The 13,219-nt window shown below is 36.3% G+C and overlaps 2 protein-coding genes across 7 annotated transcripts in view; one reads left to right on the top strand and one right to left on the bottom strand.

Annotated features, from left to right (window-relative positions):
• Positions 1-589: 589 nt before the first annotated feature.
• Positions 590-8,040, top strand: LOC118743480. Of its 3 annotated transcripts, XM_036476191.1 has the most exons (4): positions 735-883; positions 940-1,082; positions 1,146-1,578; positions 7,860-8,040. In XM_036476191.1, exons 1-3 carry the CDS (start codon positions 806-808, stop codon positions 1,555-1,557), a joined length of 633 nt encoding a protein of 210 aa, XP_036332084.1. In that variant the 5' UTR covers positions 735-805; the 3' UTR covers positions 1,558-1,578; positions 7,860-8,040. The 3 variants fall into 3 exon arrangements, with proteins under 3 accessions (XP_036332086.1, XP_036332085.1, XP_036332084.1); XM_036476193.1 differs by lacking the exon at positions 7,860-8,040 and having other exon boundaries at positions 590-887; positions 940-1,086; positions 1,146-1,283; XM_036476192.1 differs by lacking the exon at positions 7,860-8,040 and having other exon boundaries at positions 723-887; positions 1,146-1,305.
• The window catches only part of LOC118743479 (broad-complex core protein isoforms 1/2/3/4/5), a 100,722-nt gene continuing 94,513 nt past the window's right edge, over positions 7,011-13,219 (bottom strand). The window contains exons 7-11 of one of the 4 annotated variants that reach the window (XM_036476189.1): positions 13,126-13,213; positions 12,682-13,071; positions 11,926-12,028; positions 11,679-11,859; positions 7,011-10,656 (exon numbers count right to left, since the gene is read on the bottom strand). In XM_036476189.1, the coding sequence (XP_036332082.1) occupies positions 10,357-10,656; positions 11,679-11,859; positions 11,926-12,028; positions 12,682-13,071; positions 13,126-13,213 (1,062 nt within the window). In that variant the 3' untranslated portion in view covers positions 7,011-10,356. Of the gene's footprint in view, positions 10,657-11,678; positions 11,860-11,925; positions 12,029-12,681; positions 13,214-13,219 lie in introns of all 4 variants that reach the window. The other 3 variants (XM_036476186.1, XM_036476187.1, XM_036476188.1) reach the window with 3 other exon arrangements.

Below are 13,219 nucleotides of genomic sequence, written 5' to 3'. Positions count from 1 at the left end.
CAACTCTGAGTTGAGTTACCCACCTCTAGTGCCGTATGAGGAAGGCTTGAAAGGAATTTACTAGGCCTGGGTAACGGCGCAAATTTTTTGGCGCTGACACACTAACTCCAGCGCCAATGTCGGAACCAGCACAGTGTGTTGGCGCAGTGGCGCCTCTTCAGGTTAAAGTTCATTTCTTTTATTGCTGCACGCTGCACCAAAGTGAATTAATACAAGGTTATATCGGTTGAGAAAAAACTCAAGGATACCCAAGTTCAAAACCCATCATTTTCACATTCAGAAGGACCGCGACGAACCTTGTATAAATTCGCCTTGTGCTGCACATTTTACAAGAGACACTTCTATTTCGGGTGTTCTTTGCTGGTTCTTTGCGACACCCGGTGTTGTCAGTGTTCCGGTGTTGAACGAAGGTGAATTAATACAAGGTGGTATCAGTTGGGCAAAAGCAACTCAAGTATACCCAATTTCAAAACCCAAAAATAAAACAAACACATAATTTTCACATTAAGAAGGACTGCGGCTAATTTTAGCAACACCACCTTGTAAAAATTCGCCTTGTGCTGCACATTTTACAAGTGATACTTCGCTTTTGTGTGTTCATTGCTGGTTCTTTGCGTCGTCTGGTGTTGTCAGTGTTCCGGTGTTGCTGGCGCCATTGCGTCACTGAGTTGTGACAATCGGTATCGGCGCCAGTAACTCAGCTCTCGGTATCAGCGCAATGGTGCAGCGCCGCACTGTGTTACCCACGGCTAGAATTTACGAGCATCTCATTAAATCATGGGTTTTCGTTTATTTTCAAAACAAAATGAATTTCCCTCGGATAAATGTAAAAAACTTGCTATTTTTACCAAATGGTAGGGATTATGCTGAAGAAATGTACGGTGTAGGTAATATCTATGTAATACTTGATTTAATTTTAAATTGTTTTTATTGTTTTAGGAACTGATGCTATTGGCTTCAGCCGGCAAAACCGTCGCTGTGCTTACACAATGTGGGTCCACCCCGAAATTGCTACCACTGGCCAAAAGACTTGGAATAGAGGTGTACAAAAACAAGCAGGCATTACAGCGGTTAATTTTTATGTTGGTATCCACAATGGTAAAAATAATAATAAATGTTTTCATATGTAATTGTTTTTTTTGCAGTTGTTGCGAAAATGTTGGTGCAGCAGTAAAGAAGTTATTGGACTTGCATGCCTGGAGGGTGAAGCCCAACATAATTGTAATAGATCTATATACCTTTGTGACATCTTTTGCTCAAGACATATCTAAACTGAATGCAGACCTTTCATATTTACAAACTTTGGTTCAGTGCATTTCAATTTTGTTCAATTTGATGGATTGCTTAAAAGACGATAGATCAAAGCAAGGACTTATAGCTTACCACCTGTCACCAACAATACAATCCAAAGTATTTAGCGTTGTGGTTTTACAAAATTGTGATGCCCTGCTGACGTTCCCGCAAGTAGAACTTATAAGTGATCTTTATTATAGTAGCCACACATACGGCGACTTCAGAAAGATTGTCGATGTGATAAGTTTGGCAACTGCCAATTGAAGAACTTGCACCAACATTTCTGTAAGTTCGACTCGTATTTATGTGTAGGCATATTGCTCATTTACTTCAATAGTACCATAAACAAAAAATTGGTTAAGAACTGGATTGTGTACCTTTTGTTTTTTTTTATTTGTATTGTATTGTATACTTAATGTTTAATTTTTTTAAACGGTTTTGACTGGAGCGTATCTACCGTGTAAAAACAGTAGTAGTAGTGATATACACTTATGATCAGCTAATTAAGCCAGCAACATTTTGATCAATTTTGGCTATTTTTCTTTTTTTTTATTTAATGTTTATTATTTTTCCATAAAAGTCTAGCTCATTATATAACAAACATCACATAAATCCAGATTTCAAACTTTGTGTAAAAATTATGAAAAATCTGCAAAGTTTCAGCTAGATTTTCAACTTTTTATTCAGATTTTCAGATATAGAATTTTTTCGAGTATGCAGTTTAATAGCCCATTAAATTCTAGGGTAATAATGTGCAAGTCTTAAGTTGCTAAAAAATCGCGTTGATTTTTAATATTTTTTTTCTGACTTCATGACGCATTTTCGAAATTATTTTGTATGGAAAAAAAATTTGTATGCAGTCAGAAAAAAAATTATATATCAAAAAATCTGAATAAAAAGTTGAAAATTTAGCTGAAATTTTGCAGATTTTTCATAATTTTTGCACAAAGTTACGAAAGTAAAATAGTCAAAATTGATCACAATGATGCTCGCTTAATTAGCTGATCACAAGTGTATGTATGTAAAATGAAACATTTTAAAGTCGTTTTCCCCATTATTTTTTTTTTTTTCGAGTTAGTAACTATTGAAGTAAATGAGCGATATGCTTGTTTTTTATTAATAAAAGTTTTGTATTTAAACCTCATAATTTGTTAAATAGTAAATGTAATGGCTTCAAATAACTAAGAGATTACTCGGGTTGGCTTTCCTTTATGGCCGTTCGTTACAGGGGCGGTGGGCGAAAGGTAAGTGGGCGTGGCGCCTTTAACCCACCTTTTTGGAGAGGGAATGAACCCCGCCATTGACAAAAATGCAACCCCCGACCATCTAGGTCCGCTATGGTTCCCTAGGGACCCCTTAGAAAAATTGCCAAAAATCACAATTTTCATTTGCGTTTACTCGCTCGAAAAATGTTAAATATTCATTTGCACAATACATTTTTATATACACATTTTTATATACAAGACATTCACCCTCATTGCGAGAGTCGTGTCGAATGCCAGTCGTTTTTCGAGAGTCGAATCGTATCGAAAATTCCACGTCATTGCCTAAAATTTCCACTCGACTAGTGTATTAAATCGGAAAAACTTGGCAGCACTGTATAGTTTTCGACGATTTTGGTCGTTTACTTATTTCATTACGACAATAGACAATGCTACTATTGTCGAGTCGTACAATTTAGCCTAATTTACGACCTACGCAATGAGGCTGATTTTTATAAAACACCTAGTACCCAAAATAGACATCACTGGGGCGGCAGCCTCAGGTTTACCACACAGAAAGGGAATTCTAGTTACCTCATCCTTTCCCAAGGTTACATCACTGGGGCGGTAGCTCCAGTTAGGTCACGCAGAAAGGAGAATTCTATTCCGCCGGACGCGGACAGTTATTTTGCATAAAATTGACACAAAAACCTCTATTGAGCGGACGCGAACCTCTTCTCAACGGATATTAAGATTTCTTTTCATAACAAATCAAACAAAAACCTCCGTTGAGCGGACGCGAACTCCTCATAGGCGGACTACTACAATTTGTATGCACACATTTAGTTTGCTTTGCGCAGTGGTTTAGGTTCGTTATTGGAATTATCAGAAACCCTTGGAGAATCCAATTCCAATTCTGATGAATTTATACCAATAGATAATAATAAATACATGGACCGAAAATTTAGATTTCTGGTTGGATTTTGTTACTTACTGATAAAAACATGAAAACTATTGATGAAAAAGGCACTGACACTGAAAAAAATTTAAAATAAAACTTACGTCAATCGACAATTTCCCAGTTTTGTATGTAATGAATCCATGGTTTTATGTAGTTTATGGACTGAAACGTAATATTTATTTTTATTTTGTTATTACTTAATATGTACTTACGCACATAAATGAAATATGCACTTTTGAAAAAATACATGCACATTTTTGTTTGAACGATGTAATATCAATATCTTTTGTTCATATAAGAAATAGTGACTATTCAATTAATTAAAATATTAAAAAGTTCTAAAATAAGCTTCCCTTGCATTGAGCGGACACCTCTCTTGGGCGGACAAAAAATGACTGACGGTGAGTGTCCGCCCAAGGGAGGTTTCACTGTAATCCCTAAGCGCGGCCGAAGGCCGCCTACGCAAGTAAAAATTGCGATTTTTGGCCATTTTTCTAAGGGGTCCGTAGGGAACCATAGGGGGCCTAGGTGGTCGGTGGTTGCATTTTTGCCAATGGCGGTTCATGCCCTCTCCAAAAGGGTCGGTTAGAGGTGCCACGCCCACTCCACCTTCGCCCACGGCACCTTTAACGAACGGCCATAATGGAAAGTTTCCCCGATTATTCACTTTAATCACTAGCCAAGCTAAACACCGCTGAGTCCATTATGGTCTGATTTTTCGTAAAATCTACGAAAACGCTATCACTGAATCCATATATGAAGCTAGGAGTTCGGATTCAATTATCGAATTGTTAAAAACATTGACGCAAAGTTGCCAATTACTTCGAAATGTTCGGATGTTGTCTGCGTTTTTACTGTACACTTAATGTGACCAACCGTACTTCTTTCGGAAGTACAGTACTTCTTTTTTCGCTCTTGTACATTGTACTTCGAAGTACAGTCAAATGTACTTCTTTGCGATATTTTGTACTTCTCCGATCTTCTGGATCATCGTCGCATGGCCTGGGCGATAAATTCGTTCAAACCATTAACAATTTCGCGTTTAAACCTACTTAATAAGGCTTATCTACAGCTCACTTCGTGACAGAACTGTCGCGGCGGAGTGGGGGCGTCTGCACTCAGTGCAGAGTCAATAGGAGCACTCCACAAGGTGGTTGTTGTTGTTGTTGTTGCTGTAGCGGCTACAACAACCCCGCCCAGGACGGTTGGTATCTCAGTCGTTGTCGTCAAGTTCCACTAACGGCAGCCCTAGGAAGCGTGCAGCTTCTGTGGGGTTGGTCCACAGGGACAAGGCCGTTAGGGTTGTCGGGTTTTCCGGGCATGCGAAGAGATGTTTCGAGTCATGTGGGGTCTCTCCGCATGCCGGACACTCATTCGGCACATCCTCATTCAATCTACTCAGGTAGGAGTTTAACCTGCTGCAGTAGCCGGAGCGAAGTTGTGCGAGTCTCCCGAGGCAGATGAAGCTCCGTCTCGTCTGTGTCCGGGGGTGGTATGCCAAGAACGGCATTCACAGGTCTAGAGTCTACATAACTCGAGACTGACTCCCTGTGAATGCCGTTCAGGGCCTGTCGGTAAGCTGCCGGGTCCAGAGGTTGCTTGATGAACCTCTGGACTTCGCCCGTCAGTTCATATAGATGCCTCCTGACGTGCCTAGGCGAGGGCTCCTCTGCAAGCAGCTGTCTGTTTGGGTGGCCACTTCTGTGGCTCCCAATCAGGAACTGCTTGCAGAGCATTATATTGTGCTCCTTTACGGGGAGCATTTGCGCCTCGCCGTGAAGATGGCGTTCGGGCGACATCAGGAGGGCTGCTGAGTTGGGTGAACGTTCCAAAAGCTGTTATTCAATCGCTTGTTTTGTATGGAAAAACGTTTCACATGCAAATAGATTTTAACAATTTAGAATTTTTCTGAGAATAAATTAAAAATATTTGACATTTTCGATACTACCTGTTCAATGTGCCTTGGTACGTAATGAAAACTTGTTATCCTAGCATCCTGAAATGATGTGTTTGTTGTTCATTTTTTGTGTTCTGAAATTCATCCTGCGTATAAATTGTTAGAGTAGTTTTTTGTTTTTGCGCTGCCGCTTTCACCTTGTACGAGTTCGGCTTGATTTGTACTGTATTTTTATTTTTAAAATATGGCCACCATTGGAAGTTTTTTGTAGCACAAATTACGTTGTGCATTAATTTGATGCATATGGAAAAAGACCCTAGTATACAATGAAATGTTGGTTTTTTAATGTTTTATTAATGACCAACGTTTATTCATTTTCTGATAATGAGAATAACGCCCTATTCCCACAACACTGACAAAACTCAGCAGCTGACTATTGCCTTTACTACTGCGCCTAATACTATGCCGCAAATTTATTTTAAACTCTCGTATGGTGACAATTGTCAGTGTTGTTGTTATGGCCTACTGAGTGCGCGACAACGGCGAAACAACCTCATTGGTTGGTTGGTTTATACATATTGTGTTTTAGGCGCAATAATTGTGACAGTAGTCATACGATGAGTTTTGTCAGTGTTGTGGGAATAGGGCGGTGAATATGCTTGAAAGATCTATGTATACCCATTTGCCGCAATTCAAAACATTAACCATTTTTTTAAATATTTTAAAATATTTTCGAAATTGGCATCAATTTGAGACAAACGATGGATGCGGGTTAATAAGAACTTTTTTAAACGACACAAACGATTTGCGCAAATTTAAGAGCTCTATAAAACAAAGCAAGTAATACGCATCACATTTGAACGGCATAACCCCGGATTAGTGCAATTATATGATTCGTTTATTGGCCAATAGTAGACCTTTTATTTACGAGCTTATTGATAGAAAGAAAATTTCAAGTTATTATCATAATATTTAAGGAGCTGATCTCACAATAGACCTGTTGTTATTCCTATGACGCCTTTTTTGTTTTGGCAAGATTGCATGCTTTTTTCATACGATTTTCAGCCTCGGCAACTGCTTTCGATTTCGTTCGTGATCAAGCTAGGAATTCCGCGACTTTCGCATTCCCTACAGTTAAAAGTGAACATTTTAATTTATATTTGCTATGTGATTTCTGGAATTGAATTTTCGGATACTGCCGCAGTTTTTTACGAAAACTTCATTAATTTATCTTAAAATGCGATTTTACGTTCAACTTTTGCTTTCAACTCACGCAGGGTTGCACGAAAAACAAAGTTGAATAGCTAAATGTTGGCTGGCGACGAACTTTGTTGAAAGCGATTAGTTGAAAGGCCGTTCCACCAAAAGTAGACTGCAAAGTTGAACAATGCAAACGCCTTTTTATGGCGAATATTTTATTTTTTTTTTATACTTTGATATTTTTAGCCATAAAATTTTTTTTTTCGTGCACCCTGCGTGAGTTGAACGCAAAAGTTGCCTGAAAAATCGCCTCGTGCGAAACCTATATCTACAAGTGCATCGAAAAAGGCAGATTTGCTGGTGGTGTTCAAAAAAAAATCCGCATAAGAGCAATTTAAAGCTATTTAACTTTAATGTTTACTTCATAAATACTAACCGAAGAACAAATTCACTTAGCTGTGATTTTTACATCCATATTTATTTGCCATAATATATTCTATGTACAGTGTTGTTTTAATTATCATTTTATAGCATGTTGTCTACTGATAGAAAGACCATAACCCTTCTTTTAAATAAAAAAACTAATTCATGTTGTTCAGACACCTAATCAAGAAAAAAAATCTCATATTTTTATTCGTCCAAAAGTGAAAGGTCAAAATCAGCACTAAACAAATGTAACACATTCCTAAATTTGACACCTTAAACCCATTGCATTTCAGATTAATTTGCCAATTTTGCTACTGGTATTATCTTTCAAATATGTCACGTGTGGAAACTTCATGGATCGTGCGTATTTCTTTTATAAATTTGGACTTGCTTTGCAAGAGCTCGGAGAAGACTTAGGCCGAGGCCACGCAATGAGCGGCAAAGCGTAGGGCGGCTTAAAATTAAAATATATAAAATACTATTGAAGTGGCCATACAGAAATGCCGCTCAGCCGCCGCTCGCCGTTTTGCCGTTCATTGCGTGGCCTCGACCTAAGATTTGCCTTATCGATAAGTATATAATGGATAGCATATTTACCTCATTTCTGAATTATCAGAAAAAATAAAAATAAAAAAAATAAAATAGACCACGAAATGCCGTCACGGTATGAAATCCAACCCGAGAATTGTCTCTTATGCACTATAAATTGAATTTCTGATTAGATACTGTCGCAGACAACGCTGGGTGGTTTTGAGTGTACACTCGCCATGTTAAAAGTTTTGCATTTTTTATATCGCATATATGTACTTTTTGAATATGAATGCTTTAGTAAATGGTAATAATAACTACATTTATATTTTTGTTTTATTTTATGTTTTAGTCTGTTTTATAATTAGATTATCATCATCGTGGGTGAAGCACTCCACACGGATGTTTTCTTACTATTCAAAGTTTCAAAGCAGCAGCAACAAATTTCTGATGTTGATGGTATTTTTTTTAATATTATATTATTAATATTTATAATAAGTTATCATATACCATGATATCGTCTGTCTCTCGTGATTATTTAATATTTTCGGTATACTTTGTATTTGCATTTAACTATGTATAGTATATATATAATTAAAATTTTTGATGTTTCACCGTTGCATTAGCAATTAATTTGGAAATGATGATACAATTTATTTATTTGCTGTTTCTGTGTAATATTGATTTGATTGCTTCTGAAAAAATATACTGAATTTCAGTTCAATGAATTAGTGTTGGAACAAAATAACTTACATATTAAATAGTTACAAGAAATATGATCAACATTATTTTACGCATCTACATAAGTATCGAATACATAATATTATTTAACGAAAAGCTACGCGGTCGCGGTCAACTCAGATTGGTCGGATAATTCCATTCCCGTTACATACTTTTTTATTCACTTCTTCGGTCAATGTAATACATTTAAACCTATTTGTTTATTATTACTAGTTTTGATTGACAAAACAGTATTTATTTTAAGATAAAAACTATTTTACTCACTAAAGCTAGTGGTGAAAGAACTTATTTGTAATTTTGTCACGACTCCAAACATTTCAATTTTGGAATATTTCATATCGGTAAAATTTTTTATATGCAATATACATATGTATGTAGTTTTGCTACTATTCAATTATCAAAAATACAATTCATGTTTCAAATCCATCTCCTCTTCTATTATGCAAAAGGAAAATCCATTTGTCTTCTATAAAGGATATTCAACCGCAGTTAATACAAGTTTTTGTGAGCGAACCCGTGGACAATCTTTCTTTCCTTTTATAGATTCGTTTCAAAATTATACAAAAGTACACTGTACATTTGTGTACGTAGTTCGGATGGGCGTAATCAGGAAAATCAATAATTGAATGAAAGAAAACTTACAATAAATTTGAATTCGTCGTTCAAGTAATTTCGAATAACGAATAAATTTTCATGCATTTATATTTATTAATCATTCAAGAAATTTCAAATACGAATCGATTTTCATTCATTATCTAAGTAATTTTTATTTATTTTTTGATCAGTAGACACGAACATCTGCCTGCAAACGACCATTTACTTTGAAAATTATTGGTTATTCGAAATTACTCGAATGGTGAATGAAAGTTTATTCGCTTTTTAAAATACTTGAAGGATGAATACAAACAAATTTATTCGCCATTCGAAATTATTTGGATGATGAATGAAATTTTATTCGTCATTCAAAGGAATTTGGATGCTAATGAAAATAAATTCACCATTCAAAATTACTTGAATGACGAATAAAAGTTTGGTTTTTATTTGAATAATAATTAAATCAAAAACGCCCATTCCTGGTTCAAATTGACAGCATTTAACACTACGGAAGATCAATATTATTGTCTCCTCCCACACCTGAACTATATATAAGCGACTCTTTGTACAGGTCGGACCTCGGCGAAGAGAAGAAACAAAGAGACGCATTCAACGCTATATATAGCTCTTGGCGAATTTGAGAGAATCGGATGTGAGTTATTTTTCTTTATTTCGAACTCTATATATGATTTGTTTACAATGGGGAGCGTTCTAACTTTGTTCTTCTCTTTCTTCCTTATTCGTTTATTAAATCACGTGGGGTAGGGCCAGTTGAACTTTTTCTACTCTCCTCAAAGTTTTTAACTTTGCCATTTTTAATCTCCTGACGTCTTTTGCATAATTTCTTTCTATAGTTTTTAGGTTTTTCGTTCACACACTAACAGTTTTTATTAAGTTTTTTTTTTTGTCGGGAATCTTGCTGTTATAACCCAGTGCCGAACTGGTTTTCAAGTGTTACAATGGTTTAACTTGTTCCAATTCCAACAACAAACTGTATGTGTTTGAACTAGTTTACGAAATATCTTTCCCCATTTAATTAAATGATGTCAATTTGAACGTATTATTATTTATTATGCTTCAGTGGTTTATGTATAGAATACATAAGGGGTACATAATTCGCTTTCACTTAATAGTTGCTAATTCAAATCTATTTCAATCTATGTATTATCATTCTTAAGCCAATATTATTACTGTGATATCTTCATTCGGTTCAGTTCATGTAATTACCGCCGAATCGTTCTAAAACAAATTCATCCTTAATTGCCCGCAAACAATTTTATTCTGAACTTTTTGCGGTTGCCTTTCATATTTCTCGCTTTCAATTTTCTTGTAGTAACTTGATCATCACTTTGAATGTCTTCTTTCACATTTTTATTGCAAACCTCTATAGGCAAAAACACATCACTGGTGCGCCTTTCTCAACGTTTACCTTTCGAGCTTTTCTTCCTTTTGTTGTTGCTGCTGTTAGTTGATGTTGAGTTGTTGTTGCTGTTAGCTACTTGTTGCAGTGATTCTCAACTTCTTTCCGGCGTGCTATGGTGATGATAGATCTGTTGAATTTGTTGCTGCTGCTGCCCACCCGCTGCACTGCTATGGGCCACTTGGCTGCTGGATGTTACTACATCTTGTTGCTGTTGGATATGTTGTTGCTGTTGAGCGTGCACTTGCTGCTGCTGATGATGAGTCTGTGATTGCTGAATGTGTACAACATGTTGAGTTAAATGTTGAGGCGTCTGTGATTGAGTCTGTCCGCCATGCTGAGGCTGTTGATGTGGTGACGGACTATACTGGAACTGTTGCTGAAACATATGTAACTTTATAATTTAGTTATTGACGCATTCGTTTATTTGTAAGAAAAAATAAAACTAAAAATGTATTTATGAACAAACAAACCGAACAAAACACAAACACTCATATTTCAAAATAAGTTGCGTTCGCTTAGCTGTTAATTGTTCAAAGATAACCAAAACTTTCAGGTTTTTGCATTCGTTTATGACGAAAAAAACTTCCCAAGGTAAGGGAAATTGAGAGAGCAAAGTGACATTTCATTTTGAGGGCAAGCTGCTAGTTTCTGCTGGAGAACTTTTGCCAAGAGGAAAACAGCTGATCAAAAACGGCTGGTAGGAATTTACGTAAATCAATTTAATTTACAAGTTTTTAATTTTTTGTTTATTTATTAAAATAAAAAAGTTATTAATTTGAATTTGTTGGTGTTGGAAGTTAAAATGATAAAATTCGACCAATTAAACTTGTAAGAACTAAGTAGTTATTCGTTTAATTAATAAACTGTGTCACGGAAACTTTTTGTGTTGAGTTTTCGTACGTTTTAAATTTTACAATTTCCAATGTAAACACAAATTCTATCAGCTGTTCGTCTAACTTGCACGTTTCTGCAAATTTTCTGTTCGCGTACTATTTATATATATTTCTCTTGTGAGAGAACAGATGACATTTCTCCCGAATTTTGCTGTTGGATGTTTTTTACTGAAGATTTTAAACGAACGCACCTTTTGCCCCTTTTTTTATAAATCAATCGCATTTCTGGCTAGTATATTTCAGGACGAAGGGATAAGGATTGAGCCAAGAGCAAGTCCAATTTTTTGCAAAAAATGTCAGTTACGCGGTCAAAAACGTGACCGATCATGGGATTCCAACGCGCTTCTCAATTTATTCGAAAACTGTATCTAAATAGATCCGTCAATGAGAATTTATTTGGATAACAAGAGTAACAGACCCCCCTCGTTGGTTGGACAAGAGCAGTCTTGTCAGTTTTGGATGGGTTTGCACACTTTTTGTAATTGTTTGAACACTTTACCTGTACAGTCTCTAAACTTACCGAGTTTTCTTGACTATGTTCGATAATTTCGATGCTTCCCGAAGTATTTCCTGATGTGTTGTTAATGGAGGTGCTACTTGTATTAGCCACGTCATATTTTCCTCGTTTAAAGCGACCATACAAAGAGCTATAGGGGAGGTTGTAGTGAATCGCGGCCTGGTTAATGGACATCTGACCAATACTACAAACAAACATAAATATTTAGTTTAAAAAGTAATATTGCAACCGAAATGATGCAGTTACGTACCGGACTGAATTTAGAGCTTCATTCATTGCATCTTCTGACCAGGGTGTTGGATTCGAGCGAGACAATTCAATACCCTCACGTTTGCAGCGTCCATAAAGTGTTCCTTTGGTAGTTATATAAAATAATGAGTATTATAAATTAGTTTATGATAGTTTTTTATTATGCCTACAACGCACAATGGTCGGAAACCCAAAAAGAAGATGATCAACAGTTTAAAAGCGAAATTTAGATTTTTCAATTACGTCATTCGATCGATAAAATACGCTTTGACGCAGGGAAAAGTTTGCTCAGGAATCAGTGAGCAATCTGTAAGATACGTTTTAAATAATTAGCCGATTTAAATGACATCAATGGGATTCCTTATTGGAAGACTTGTTTTTTTCTAATTGCGTTAGTCAAAACATTTTATCTTGGTTGAACATTACTCAGTCGATTTCAAGGCTCAAATTAATATCAGGAATGACAGTTTAATCATTTTATAAACAGCGATCAATGTATGATGTATGGCGAATTCATACAAGGTGATAGCAGCAGCATAAAAAAACAAAAAAAAAAACTACACTAACAAATTGTACGCAAGATGACAATCGGAACACAAAAAATTGACAACAAACACATAATTTTGACAATCAGCACAATTCGCCTTGAAATCAGCTGCTACGGTAACACAACCTTATATGAATTCGCCTTGGTATGATTGATGTTGAAGCCAAAAATTAAAATAAATTTAATAAAACTATATAACACAACACAAACCTGTAGGAATTCCAAATTCGGCGCTGGCTTTTTGAACGGACGTATGCCCGGCACGTATTGCCTCTAATGCTCGCTCCAAATCTTCCGGAGTCCACGTTGTTGGAGCGGCATTAAATGGTGCCGCCAAGCGTATACCCTCACGCCGTGCAATTTTATATAGTGTCGACGAAGGTATACCAAAGGCTTTAGAAGCTTTATTTGCTGATATTTGGCCCGAACGAAGGGCCTCCAAAGCATTATTTAAAGAATCTTCATTCCATGATTTGGTACCACCTTCCTTCTTTGGGGTTTCAATGCCCATACGATGGGCACGTTGCCACAAAGTGGTAGATGGTATGCCATATGTGACTGAGGCCTTTGTAAGGCTCATATTTTGATTCTTCAATGCATCTAAAGCTGAATTCATATCATCTTGAGTCCAAGTTTTGGGACCATTAAACTGACCTTTAATATCCACATGTTGTTGGTCCAAATTAGTATAATGAGGCTCATTTTGATCGTTAGGTGAGCCATTTGCTATCATCATTGAATCCTCACT

Source organism: Rhagoletis pomonella, unplaced genomic scaffold (assembly GCF_013731165.1).
Source record: "Rhagoletis pomonella isolate Grant_MI unplaced genomic scaffold, Rhpom_1.0 Rhpom_scaffold_00007, whole genome shotgun sequence".
Taxonomy (NCBI): Eukaryota; Metazoa; Arthropoda; class Insecta; order Diptera; family Tephritidae; genus Rhagoletis; species Rhagoletis pomonella.
Note: the sequence above shows the minus strand (reverse complement) of the source record. Positions and strands in the feature narration are given on the sequence as shown.

Bases quoted from the DNA above. Each gene is read 5' to 3' on its own strand.
- LOC118743480 (XM_036476191.1), top strand. From the start codon at position 806: ATGAATTTCCCTCGGATAAATGTAAAAAACTTGCTATTTTTACCAAAT. The intron at 884-939 runs GTAGGTAATATC...TTATTGTTTTAG, and splicing joins ATGCTGAAGAAATGTACGGT to GAACTGATGCTATTGGCTTC. The intron at 1,083-1,145 runs GTTGGTATCCAC...TTTTTTTTGCAG, and splicing joins TTACAGCGGTTAATTTTTAT to TTGTTGCGAAAATGTTGGTG.